We start from the raw sequence: 13,919 nt of genomic DNA on the forward strand, positions 1-13,919 counted from the left end.
TCTTTGAATTAAGATCATTTTTATTTCATTTAAACTGGAGAATATTTCGTTAGTTATAGTGGATGAGAATTTTTATCATTTTAAAAAGTAAAAAGTTAAAAATACTCTTTCACTGCAGCTAACTAAATATACTCCGATTCATTTGAACTGAAAAAGATATTCTCTCCATCGTGTTTCACAGAAACTCCTCTATTGACTGACATTTACAGTCAAAATTATGACAAATTCCGATTCATTTGAACTGAAAAGATATTCTCTCCATCGTGTTTCACATAAGCTCCTCTATTGACTGACATTTACAGTCAAAATTATGACGAATTCAAAGTGCCAGAACATACTTATTAAAAAAAAAAAAAAAAGAAAAACAAAGTGCCTGAACATATTTACACAAAAAAAAAAAAAAAAAAAAAAAGTGCCAGAATATACCTACAAGAGAAAAAAAAAAAAAGTGCCAGAATATTCTTCAATATCAGTATCTCCAACAGAAAGTTTGAATCGTCCTCTCTACCAGTCGGATCCAGCTTCCATTGAGTCAAACTATTAGTTCCACGTGATCATAAATCCAGGCATAATAACATTGAGAAAATATCATAATAAGAGTATAAAGAAGTGGTCCTCACCTTTTTTCCTTTTTTATTTTTTTATTTTTTTTTTGCGTTTCCTGTTTTCGAGAATAAGTGGCATTTACCTTCACACCTTTCACAGAAAGAGAGCACCTCATATGCCAATAATTAACTACCCATAAATTTAATATATTTGTTGGATAATGACTTGTATTTCACAAGTCATGGTGGGCCCTTTTATTCTTTGGTTGCAGCTTTGTGGTTTTTTTTTATCCTTGAGCCACTTTTACCTCTTTTAGCCTCACATTTGACCAAGTGAGCTTGTCAGCAGCTTCGTAAGAGGGAAAATGAGATAGAGGGCAGTAGCTCCATTTTGAGTGAAATCTGTGGTAGTGTGCTGCAGCTTTGCGTGTGAGAAAAACCAAGAAGAGAGAGGCAGCAGCTCCGTGTGAGGTGAGGGTAGAAGAAAAATTACAGCCCCTCACTTAGAGAATTTATAAAAAATTTCTCTTTTGTATTTAATTTTTTTTGTGTGTTTGTGAGCTTGAGTGTATTGAGATTTTTAGATTTGAGTGGTTTTGTTTGTATTACTCTTTGTACTCCATCTTTTTATTAGTAAATTTCTCCTAGATCGTCTCCATCAATGAATGTAGGCTTGTTAAGTCGAACCACTTAATTTTGGTGTCTTGTGTTACTGATTATTATTTTTTATTCTGCTTCATTTGTGAATCTAGAATTATTTTATCTCAACAATATTGATGGCATGGTCAATAGTGGCTACCCCTGCTTCAAGTTGAAGTAAGTGTTAGTTCTTGTGTTGGCTTAATTCAGTTCCAAAATGCAGAGGCTACTGTTCACGAGCTCAAACACTGATATAGAATGCTCAGAATCCAATCTCCACCGTTCATAATGTAGATTCATGTGTTATGAACGTCCCTGCAAAATTTCAGCTCAATCGGACCACAAACGCCCATCGATCGGGGCTATTGATCAAGACTGGACAGCATTTCCAGAATGCTGTTTCACCCATGTCCGGACATGCCTTCCTCGGGTCCGGACCTCATTTCCAGAAACTCAAATTTTGCTCCGCAAAGCCGTGTCCGGACAGCCCATTAACATGTCCGGACACCCCGTAAGTTTGAGGCCCAAAAACGTGATTTTAAGTGGTTTAAGTCTAGGGTTTTGTCGGGGGTATATATACATCATTATAGAAGATAGAAGTACGAATTTTCACCCCCAGAGAGTTCGTCGGAGGCTGTGCTAAGAGAGATCATATGTGGTGAGCGTTAAAGTGAATCTCTTAGAGTTTTAATTATTCCTTTGATAAATCTACGGTTGAGAAGTCTATCGGAAGGGTCCGGTAAAGGAGAATCACGTTGAAGAAGATTGTGAGCGCGGAGACGAGTTGTAGGCTTGTCGATCTTACAGAGTCAAGGTCTTGCAAAGGGTTGTAAGTGTTCCTAGTGTCTGTAATCTCTAGATAATCTTTTGATAGTGATTTCCTGGGTTTGGCTGCCCTGGAGAGGTTTTACTTTTAGAACGTTTTCTAAAAGGTTTCCTCTTCGTCACCAAAATCTTTGTGTGTGATTGTTCATATTTTGGTGAATGTTTGTTTTGATATTTATCTGTTTAGAATATTTCAATTGGTATCAGAGCGGGTTCACTCTGTTTGGATTAAATTCTTGAGTGAGATCTGTTGACTCCTGTTTGCTATGAATACTTCTCAAGGGGAATATGATCTTATAAACTCCTTCAACAATTTGTTGGAAAAATTCACTCTTTTGAGACATCAATACACAAATTGTTTGGGGGAGTTTCAAGATCTTAAACATGTGAATGAATCTATTGTTACTAAATTGTCTGAATCACATGCTTTAATTGATTCTTTAAAATCTGAAAATTCTGTTTTAGGTTCTAAAGTTGATTTGTTAGAGAATAAATTAAAAGAGTCAGAAACTCAATTGGAAAAATTCTCTAGCAATTCCCTTGAGAATATGTTACATACTCAGAATTCTGATTGTGATAAATCTGAGTTAAGTTTTGATTGTCATGTTGCTTTGTCTTCTAACAATGATTATACTTCCGAGATAATATTTGTTAAATCAGAAAAAGTAGAAGACTCTGTGGTTAAAAGAAAAACAGCAGCTGCCTCGACCTCACAAGGTAAGAAAGTTAAGAAAATTCATATTGAACCTTATGTATCTTACCCCAAATATAGAGTCGTCCATCCTCCTAGGAATCTACCTCCTAAAAGGTTTATCCCTACTTGTCATCATTGTGGAAAAGTTGGTCACATTCGACCCAACTGTTTTAAATTGAAACCTCATGTGTATAAAAATAAAAATTCTATTTCTAGGAAAGATTATGAGGGTTTGGTAATGATGATGGGAGGTGTGTCTAGAGTAGACAAGTTTGAAAATGTTCACGTCTCTACACCTTTATTGAAGAAGGTTTGGGTTAGGAAGGATTATACCATTCACCCATTGAGGGGGAGTGGTAGTGATCTCACCTAAAGTTAGGTGAGTCAATAACATGCCTAGGATTGATTGTTTTGCTTATTTTTGAATATCCTAGAGCGTGTTATTTTTCTTTGCTTTGCATTTTTTTTGTTTTTGCTTTATTGTTTATGCACTGCATTGTTTTTGTTGTTACACTTTCTGTATGAAGAGTATATACATGATTGTTTTGAGATTCATGTTTTGAGGCATATTCATAAAGGATTTTTCAAGAAATTCATATATCATGATCTTTGAAAAGCTTATAGATGAGATGTTGTGTGCGGACCACCAAGATTTTTGTCTACTTGCTAATCAAATGTTCAGGAATGTGTAATGTCTTGTGAAGACCTAGAAGTAGTTATTAAACCAAATCATTATTTTGTAGTGGGACCTATAAGATGTGATGAAAGTTTAATGCTAAAGGACATTCATGTCTTGCCTGTTGTAATCTCAATTCAAGCATGTTGTTTTGTTTTGCATTGCATTTTTCTTTGTTTTGCATTTGTTTTTCTTTTGTGTGCATTTCTTTTGTGAAAAATTTCAAAAAGGCAAAAATATGTTACTTTGATTGTTTCCTTTTCTTTCTTTTGTCTTATGCACCTAGATAGTCCATTAATTTCTCATGTTGCGTTTTATGGATGTAATTCCTCACGTCTTGGAATGTTCTTAATATGCATGAGATGAAAATTTGTGTCAATGGACTTGTTTTTGTGGTTACCTAAAGCCTGAGCTTATGTGGTACATTTTGCCTATGCTTTATCTTTTGTGCACATTTAAGCTTAAATTGAGGTTTTGTTTCACTTTATTTGTGAGGTCTGTTAGGTAACCATATGAGGTTTTTGACTAGTAATATTTTTCAAATTGATCATATGCTAGTTGAACCTAGGGCTTAAAAATTCCTGCTTTCTCTTTTGTGGTAAGCACCAAAAGTTTAAGGACACTTTCTCAAAGAGAAAAATAAACAAAATAGTGAAACAAATAAAATCAAAAGATCATATTCCAAAAGGAATTTATTTCACTGTGTCAAACTTGTGCAAAATATTTTACAAAGAGAATTGTATAGGATGAGAGTGGCTAGGTCCTAGTATGATAAGGTTTGACTTTTGATTTGATATACTTGTCAAAACCTCATGGTGATGAAACTTTCTCCTCATTTTGTAAGTTGAAAATTTTTCTCTTTGGATGGCTTACCCACACACCACACAAGCATGGGTTGAATGAAACATTTTCTTGGCTTAGGTTAAGCAATATGAGTTTCTAGCCATTTCTAGTATCATGTATGTTTTGCATATTTGGAGCATGTTTGGGATATTCATTGTGCAATACATGAGTCATTAATGTGTTATCATTTGTGTTCATTTGACTTTTGAGGGGGAGAAACATGTTTCGCATTTTTTAGCTTCTTGTTGATTATTGAGTCATATGTTGAGGGGGAGTTTTTGGTGATGTGTGTTCATGATCTTGCATTCTACGTCATTTTTTTGTGATCATGAGTTTTATTTCTGTATTCTTGTTCCACATATGCCTTAATATATTTTGTGAAGTGTTTCAGGAAATATGAAGACCTTTTGTCATTCTGTGACAAAAAGGGGGAGTAAATATGGGGAGATGATGGGATTGGCTCGGCATTTTGGTTTTGTCACTGAATTGCCAAAGGGGGAGTTTGTTAGTTCTTGTGTTGGCTTAATTCAGTTCCAAAATGCAGAGGCTACTGTTCACGAGCTCAAACACTGATATAGAATACTCAGAATCCAATCTCCACCGTTCATAATGTAGATTCATGTGTTATGAACGTCCCTGCAAAATTTCAGCTCAATCGGACCACAAACGCCCATCGATCGGGGCTGTTGATCAAGACTGGACAGCATTTCCAGAATGCTGTTTCACCCATGTCCGGACATGCCTTCCTCGGGTCCGGACCTCATTTCCAGAAACTCAAATTTTGCTCCGCAAAGCCGTGTCCGGACAGCCCATTAACATGTCCGGACACCCCGTAAGTTTGAGGCCCAAAAACGTGATTTTAAGTGGTTTAAGTCTAGGGTTTTGTCGGGGGTATATATACATCATTATAGAAGATAGAAGTACGAATTTTCACCCCCAGAGAGTTCGTCGGAGGCTGTGCTAAGAGAGATCATATGTGGTGAGCGTTAAAGTGAATCTCTTAGAGTTTTAATTATTCCTTTGATAAATCTACGGTTGAGAAGTCTATCGGAAGGGTCCGGTAAAGGAGAATCACGTTGAAGAAGATTGTGAGCGCGGAGACGAGTTGTAGGCTTGTCGATCTTACAGAGTCAAGGTCTTGCAAAGGGTTGTAAGTGTTCCTAGTGTCTGTAATCTCTAGATAATCTTTTGATAGTGATTTCCTGGGTTTGGCTGCCCTGGAGAGGTTTTACTTTTAGAACGTTTTCTAAAAGGTTTCCTCTTCGTAACCAAAATATCTGTGTCTGCCTTTTTATTGCTTTATATATTTTGGGTGATTGAATTGTTTATTGCTTCATAATATTAATTCCGCATAAATTGTGATAAACAAGTTTTTGGAGTCGGCATAGAGTTTTTCAGTAAGAACCAAAAGAAACCGACTGTTGATGATCGTGTTGTTTATCCATATCGGGTTCGAGAAAAGTTGAAGAGTATTTCGAAGGCCATGCCCTTATCTGTGTTCTATGCATTGTGGATCTTAATAAGATTGAAGGGTTTCAAGATAGTCATGTTCCTACCTGTATCTACTGGTTTGTAATTTGTTCCGTTTACAGACTTTGCCTATTTTAACCTCCTTTGGTTGTACTGGTTAATTTGATGGGCAGAGTGATTTATTTAACCAATACTCTACGTTTTTAAGAATGACTCTATTTTCTTTGTATTTTATTCTCATGTAACTTCCCTTTTCTCCTTCCTCGTATTGAATAGAAAAAGAAGATAAAAAAACCAATACTTTAAGTTGAGTTGAGTTGACATTGGAGTTAGAATAATAGATTATAGGTTCACTTTTTAAATGTTTTTATTTATTTTTTATTTTTTATTTAAATATGACAATATGACATAAAGGTAAATGTAGTTTTAACAATCTATGTTGTTTGTTTATATATATATTTTTAAAAGAAAAAACCAAAAGATATAAAAAAAAAAAGTATGGAAAAAATGTGAAATCTATTTAAGTGTTTACACCGATTTGCAACAAGTATAAAAATGTTCTGAGAGCTCTATGCGGTATGCAAAAATAACAAATAGATCCCTACACTAAACTTCGCCTAATTTTTTGACATAAATTGTTAAATGTTATATCAGCACCAATGATATCATGACACGTGTCACACATAATAAAAAAATATAAATATAGAAAACTATAATTATATATTTTTATTTATAGTTTTTATATATTTATATATTTTATAATTATCCTAATGGTTCATGGTTTTTCTAGGATCAACCCTTGATTTTATTTTTTTAATTTAAACAAAGATTGATTCAAGGACTAGTAGACTCTCCCACATTAATAGATTGAGATAATTGTGGGATATTAGTGTAGTTTTTAGTATTACTCTTCTTTTATTATGGGAGCTATTTGTCACTTTTGAAGACTAATGGAGGTTATATACTATATTTCATCTCAATATCTATCGGTCTTTTTTTTTTTTTTTTTTAAATAAAAGTTGATCCAATGACAGACGAATACTATCTCATCAACTTAAAAGAATGGGGTAAAATGAGAGTGCAATACATATCATTGCTTCACTTTTGAAATTCTAAAATTGATTTGTCACATTTTCAATGCTAGGCCGATATTGCTTATATTGACATGGGATTGTTAATTCATCCTTAAATTAGTTTTATAAAAGAAACTTTATTTTAAAAATAGATTTTACTGAAAAAAGAAAAAAAAGGGTAATGTTATTTGTTCCCCTCCTATTCCCTCTCTATCCCCAATCCAACATGCCATAGGGATTGAGGAACTGAAGAGTGGCAAATAGCATTTATCATTAAGAGCAGTTGCTGCTGTGGCTAGGAGCGACCGAAGAGAGAAATATGTCGGCATCATCTCACATGCTCTACCACCTCCTCCGTCCACCACCGCCTCAGACACCACCGCCACTACTACCACCTCCCTCTTCTTTCTTTTCTTGGTTTCTCGGACTCAAACCCCTCCTCATCTCCACCACAACCACCGCCACCACAACAACAGCCACTCTTTCCAAACCCCTTCTCCAAACCCCACTTCGCAAAACGACCCACTTCGCCAAATCTCTCCGTCCCCTCTTCTGCCACTCTCTCTCAAGTCTCGCAACCTCCCCTCCTCTTCCCAATGACCCATCTCCATCCTTACAACACCCAGAAGAAGAAGAAGATGAAGATGATGATGAAGAAGAAGAGATTGAAGAATTTGATGGGGAAGTTGAGAGTGGAAGCGAAGAGTTGGAAGCGGGAGGGAGAGAGGAGGAGGGCTCCCGTGTGATGGGTGTGGGTTCTTCGTCGTCTTCATTGCCGAGTCTGAGTGTGAAGGAGAAGAAGGAGCTGGCGTCGTACGCGCACAGCTTGGGGAAGAAGCTCAAGTCCCAGTTGGTGGGCAAGTCTGGTGTTACAGCTAATGTGGTTTCTTCCTTCATTGAAACCCTCGAATCCAACGAACTTCTAAAGGTACCAACTTTTGCAATAAATAATTTTGTTTGTTTTACTTGTATTCTAGTGGATTGGCTGGTAGTTTGGTGATTTGGGTCATTACAATTGAGGTTTAGGGTTTATGCTCTGGAAAGTTTTTGCCTCGTAGTTAAGCGGATAAGTAGGCTTGCGATTGTCAGTATGTGTAAATTTACCTTTCCTTTTGGTACTGAAAAAGCAAAAAAAAAAAAAAAAAAAAAAAAAGATTTGTTTTGCTTTGATTTTTAGGGCCAAATTTTTTAATCTCCAAAATGTGGAGAAAATTGCACGTTTCATAACAATAAAAATTAAAAAGAGTTGATCTTTTCTGAGTATGAATGATGATTTTGTACGTGAATCCATGATTAGCATTCAAGTGCAGTCTGAAACTGATGTGCTGTTGATTGATGAGAGTTCATGGTTGATTTCTTGAAGCACTGTCTTAGCTTTAGCAGCAGTAGCAACTATTCCCCTGTTTAGAGTATCTACTTGTAGGATGCATTAGTTCGCTAAAGGGGTCATGAACATTTGAAACGGTCATTGTAGGATAGGTGTACTTGCAATTTGGAAATATAAATTGTGAATCACAAATTACAGTCCTCGAAGCCTTCGTCATAAAATGGGTATACAGATTGGGAGGGTCAGCCAATGTTGGTGCATCACTAACTTTTAGTTTATTTAATGTGTAGTTCTAAACTGTTAACCTCAGCTTGCTTTTAAAACTGGAAATGTTACCTTGGAATCTTAGTTACTCTGATTGCGATGATGCAAATCAAACCTGTTCCTATTGTTTGTCAAGGGACAACCAGGCAGGAACCCTCCGTCCTGCCAGAAACTCGTCCTCAAAATGGATCCAGTTTCACTTCAAGCTCTGCATTCTTTTATCCCTTTCCCCTTCCCTGATTTGAATAGAAAAAAAAGCTCTGCATTCTTTACATCTTTTTGTCTGCCACCAGAACTTGGCTGAACCATCAAGATACATGGCAGCCGTATTCACCAACGCTTCCTTGGACGTAGTACGACAAGCCACCCCATATCCCAAAAGTCTTCGATCCTTAGGATCTCAAATGTCAAACAATGCCTTTGGTTTCACTTGATCTGAATCATCTTTGTTTAGGTCTGCAAAATTTGTGAATGTCTACAGATTATGCTCTCAGGTTATGAGCCTTTGTTAAGCTGCTGAGATGCTGGTCACTAGTCCATTTTCCTAACCAGAATTTACATATGGCCCAGGAAACTTGGACAGAATGGCATGCCAGCTTACATTTACATACTAATATATGAAACTCCCTACCAGCCATCTAGTTTAAAATTCAATGTTGTAGCTTATTTTGTGCTATTTGCTGTGCTTTAAACTATGTTCTGTTTCCTTTCTTGTACTTCATCTTTAAAGAACCTAGCTGCGTTTGAGCTAGAGAACTAAAACATATTGCCAATCCAAAAATTGTAAACAGATTAAAGTACACAGGACCTGTCCAGGGGAGCTAGATGATGTGGTCAAGCAATTAGAGCAAGCAACTGGTTCAGTGGTCGTTGGTCAAATTGGTCGAACAGTGATCATTTACAGGCCCAGTCTCACCAAGTTGAAGGCAGAGCAGAAAAAGATGCAGGCTCGGAAGGCTTTCGTGAGAAAGCTGAAACCCACATTGCCGGTAAAACAAAGAAAAGCAATAAAGTTTCTTTTGTTATGCACAAAACTAGGTTTTCCTGACTGCTGACCTCCCTATTTTTCTCTCCCAAAAATGCAGAATAGAAGACATGTACCAACACCATCTGCACGTGGTCATCGAGGAAGCAGCAGGTTTAGGTTCGAAACTGACCTTTGAGGCAATGCTTGTGTTGTATTGATTCTCCACGTTGATTTTTGGTGCCAATTTGGAGCTCCAATTAAAATGAACAGGGTATCTCCAGACTTTTGGTCATTAGGAGGTGCATGCAGCCAAAGAGAGACCTTTGTAGTTTGTATGCTTCATGATACTTGGAACGCGGCCTACAATCCGAACCTGAGGACGGGTTTTTGGGGTTAGGTCACCCTTGTGGGATTGCAACCTATGTCTGGGTCATTGTAGTACGTGTGTTGCCTAGGGCATAAGGGGCATGATGACATGAATTATGCTATTTCCTATTTATACATTTTCACTTGCTTCTGAATTTTGAGAATGAGACTAGTTACCAAGCTCAATGCGCAAATGAATCTTATTGTCTCTCTTCCACCCATTCTTTGTATACTTGTTGAATACTTGGGGACTCCTCTCTTCGTTAATTAAATGCTTGTTTACTTGTAACAAAATAATAAACTAATTACTGCATTTAAAATTCACATCTTATTTTGTTGTTTAATACCTTCGGAGTCCTTCCCCATCCCTCGTATCAGTAAAAGTCATCTACTCGAGGTAATCGTAGGACTCATCTTCCCCATGTCTTTGTTAAGCTTTTCCTTTCCCACCCTGTCCTTTAGAAGCTGTTTCATTTGAGTTAAATCTATACTTCCCAAACGAGGAGATGTTTCTAGATTCTCCTAGTATAGTTTGGGAAGTAAAGTGAATTATTCTCCTAGTACGGAAAGTATTAGTGTTCCGAGTGGTATGAGTATTTGTCTTTTTTTGCAACTTTATTTAAATCCCAAACAAGCAAACTCCTCTCAACTCAATAATCCACGCCACAAAATCCTATTTTCACCCATTCACCTTCTTATTCCTTCCCACAAAATTCTTCCCAAATCTTGCAGGCCCTCCACGCAAGCCTTTTTCTCTTACTCCCTTTGTCTTCTTAAACTGCAGCGTTTTATATAGCTGTCTGTCAAGCATTATTGAGAAGGATCATTGCTTGCCAGTTATTTCTTCTCCGAACAGGTCTAGGAGACAAGAAGTGGGTGCTTCTATATATATAAATACGGCCTACATCATCCATTGTTGATTCTCTCTCTCTCTCTCTGATCGATCACTGGGCGAGCGATCAATGGGTTTTACTAGTCGTAGAGAAAAAGGAAAAAGGAAATACTCCTCCTCGGAAGAAGAAGGCATCTCAAACAAAAGACAAAAAAAGCTACTCTATAGAACAACACTTGCGGCTATTGCCTCTCGGGGGAGTGGGAGTCGAGGATTTTTTCTCCTTGTTCTTATGACATCGTTTTTTGTGTGCCTTTCTTGGATGCGAACCGTGCGGTCGATCTTGTATATTCGTGGTCGTCGTTGGAATGGTATTCAATTAATATTCACGCGGACAGTCCCGGCAAGGTCTACCCAAAAAGGCTGAGTCCTTTCTGGAAAGGACAAACTCCGTTTTTTGCTGCCTTTGTAGCCCTAGGCTCCCACATCTATTGTTTTGGTGGGACGACCTATTCTCATGAGCGAATTCGAGACGTGTCCAAATTACGGATTGCCCCTTGCGTCGATAAGGAATGGGTCTCTGTTTTTCCCAAGATGATATCTCGGAGATGTCACCCGTCCGCTTTGGTTCCGAGCGGTAAGGTATATATCCGTAGTCATGACGCTTCTTATCATACCGGTGCTCATTGGAGTGAAGTTTTTGATCCCGTCAATGGAAAATGGGAAGCTTTGCCTAATCCTCCAACTTATACTGATGATTGTTTAGTCATTTGTGCAACTCTTGAGAATTCAGACAGGATTATTGTGGCTTTCCGTGTACCAAAAGACAACTATTATGCCATCTTCTATGAGTATGACGTGCACCATAGATCTTGGAAAGAGCTTGAGTTATATTGGATAGAACGCCGTAGGGAGTGGCTGCAAAGATCTTTAAGTGTAGGTAATAACATTATACTGGATAGAACGCCGACATGAGGAAATCATGTTGATTGCCTACGACTTAGATTTGGATGTGTGGCTAGAAACGTTGACCCACTATCGTTGTTTGCCAAACAAGGCCTAAGCATGCTTCATTTTCAAGCCTGTTAAGTGATGTTGTTCAGCAACGCATGGTTCCAAGGCATCAAACTTGGCTTGTGTGATCTTCCTAGCATTGTAATATGCCACATTCAATGATCTACACCGTCCATTTCAGCCAACCAATATTTAAACTTATAATTTGACTGCGATTTAGATGCCAACGAATGGTGATTGAATGCTCTCCATAATAATAACTGCCCGCATCGTATCCTACCTCTGCATAATACGAAGATTCCCCTCAGCTGGTAAAAAAAAAAGAAGAGTTTTTAGCTAAGTTCATTGAGAATTCTCTAAGGGACTTGGGACAAATCTAAAACAATATGCTCTAAGTTTTAGATCACTTAATAAACACACTTGTACACACTATGACCAGTTGAATGTTTGAAGGAAACATTGTCAATTGGATGATAGTTTGAAGGGGTCATTTAGACTTTACCCTAGTTTTTATATGAGAATAATAAGTTATGAAGAATCAAATAAAAACATAATGTGAAAGATATATGAAAACTCTTGAAAATCAACACACACAAACAAGAACCTAGGAAAAAATATCCACTGAGCAAGGAAAACTTAAAAGACGCATGAAAAACTAGAAATCATTGATGCAGTTAAAAAAAGCCTGAAAGACTACAACAAAAAATCCTCATTTTTTACCCATCTCATTTGCATCTTCAACGTTTTTCCTGATTTGGCTGGTGAGAGTGCATACCGCTTTAAGTTGGAACCAATAGACATCTCATTATTTTATCTTAGACATCCTCATAGATAATTGCTTATACGGTACATTTTGAAAAAAATTGGGGTTTTTATTTTTATCGGCATATTCGGCATTTTATTGGGTCAGTTTCGTTTCCTTAACTTGCTCGAATTGAATTGAAATTTTCAGGGTAGATAAAGTATTTTGTGAAGAGCATTTTTAAAGACTGGAAGATGAAATAATAGAGGAAATTGGTAAATGGAATAGTAGTGGAGATTGGTAGACTATTATATTTGGCATTTTACGGAGTCAGTTTCGTCTCCTTAACATGCTCTAATTGAATTGAAATTTTATGGGTAGATAGAGTATTCCGTGAAGAACGTTTTGAATTTTCGTTTGAATCATTTTGAGCATGTTTGACTCAATTTTAATTCGTCCGAAATTTCTGGGCCATAAACTTTTCAAATCAAATGAAGACCTAAACGTGTTTGACTTGACTCAAAAATTTTACCTTCTGTTCTTCACACATGAACGGTCATATAATAATTTTTTTCTAGAAAATATTATTTTAATAATAAAAAAATACCTGAGCCATACCCTTCTAAATCTCTGCGACGTAGCCATGATGAAGCCAGGCCGAGACGATTAGTCGTGCGGTTGGGGTTCGAGTTTGGCTTGCCCTACTGCCCCCGATCCTACACTAGCCCAGTCTCTCTCTCCAGCTCTCGTATGGAGATCTCCTCATCGTCTTCCTCTCGGTTGCCGAGCTCAAGTCTTCACAGCCCTATCGTAAGCAATCGTCCTTTGAGGTAGAGGTCGGTCTGCTGTACAACTTTAGGAATTCTGGAATTAGCTGAATTATAGTACTTTTAATCCATTTATTTTTATATTTTCTCTATAGCCAAACAGGGTATGATTGTCATAGTCCTGTCGAGGTAGCTAGAAGTGGTCCCCCTTCACAACGACAATTGAAAGAGATTTCTGCACCCCTAAAGTGAAATTATTTTTGAGAGCTGGTCACTTGTTACTTTAATGCCTTACATTAACAGTGCAGAATGCATTTGTTAGAATTTAAATTTGAGTTGATAAATTTACTGTTAAAACTTCCATTTTCTATTTTTGTATCTTTTTTGTTCGTTTGTATAAAGTTCAATAACAAATCAAGATCCTCTAATCATAAATCTAACTATTAATTCATGTCATTGATGATCTAATTGATAGCCATGGGTGAAACTACCCCTGGGCTTGGGGGACCCCAGCTCCCTCAAGCCAAGGGTGGTCTCCACAATATATATATACCTTTAAAAATTAACTTTTGCCCCCTAACAAATTTTTAAAAATATTTTGCCCCCCCCAAACCAAACATTCTAGTTGCACCCTTGTTGGTAGCATTTACACCCCTAAAAAAGAACCTTGTATTTCTTGTATATGTTAAAAACACATTCTCTTCACTTTTAATGATACTTTGATTATATATATAACACATTGATTTCAGGAAAGACTATTCTTTTCAAGAGTCGTGTGTTCTTCGCATTGACAACCTCCGTGGTGATGTAACTGAAGCTCGTATAAGAAAAGTATTATGTAAGTTAATCACTTATTTTAAAATTTTTAATGTTTA

At 36.9% G+C, this 13,919-nt stretch overlaps 1 protein-coding gene and 1 pseudogene across 1 annotated transcript; both read left to right on the forward strand.

The window, feature by feature from the left end:
- The first annotated feature begins 7,002 nt into the window (after window positions 1-7,002).
- Window positions 7,003-9,910, forward strand: LOC132189038 (uncharacterized). Its single transcript, XM_059603516.2, has 3 exons — window positions 7,003-7,693; window positions 9,148-9,345; window positions 9,442-9,910. Exons 1-3 carry the CDS (start codon window positions 7,085-7,087, stop codon window positions 9,517-9,519), a joined length of 885 nt encoding a protein of 294 aa, XP_059459499.1. The 5' UTR covers window positions 7,003-7,084; the 3' UTR covers window positions 9,520-9,910.
- On the forward strand, window positions 9,586-11,584 carry LOC148587425 (uncharacterized; annotated as a pseudogene).
- The last annotated feature ends 2,335 nt before the right edge of the window (window positions 11,585-13,919 follow it).

This window comes from Corylus avellana, chromosome 2, assembly GCF_965113065.1.
Source record: "Corylus avellana chromosome 2, dhCorAvel1.hap1.2, whole genome shotgun sequence".
In the NCBI taxonomy this organism is placed as follows: Eukaryota; Viridiplantae; Streptophyta; class Magnoliopsida; order Fagales; family Betulaceae; genus Corylus; species Corylus avellana.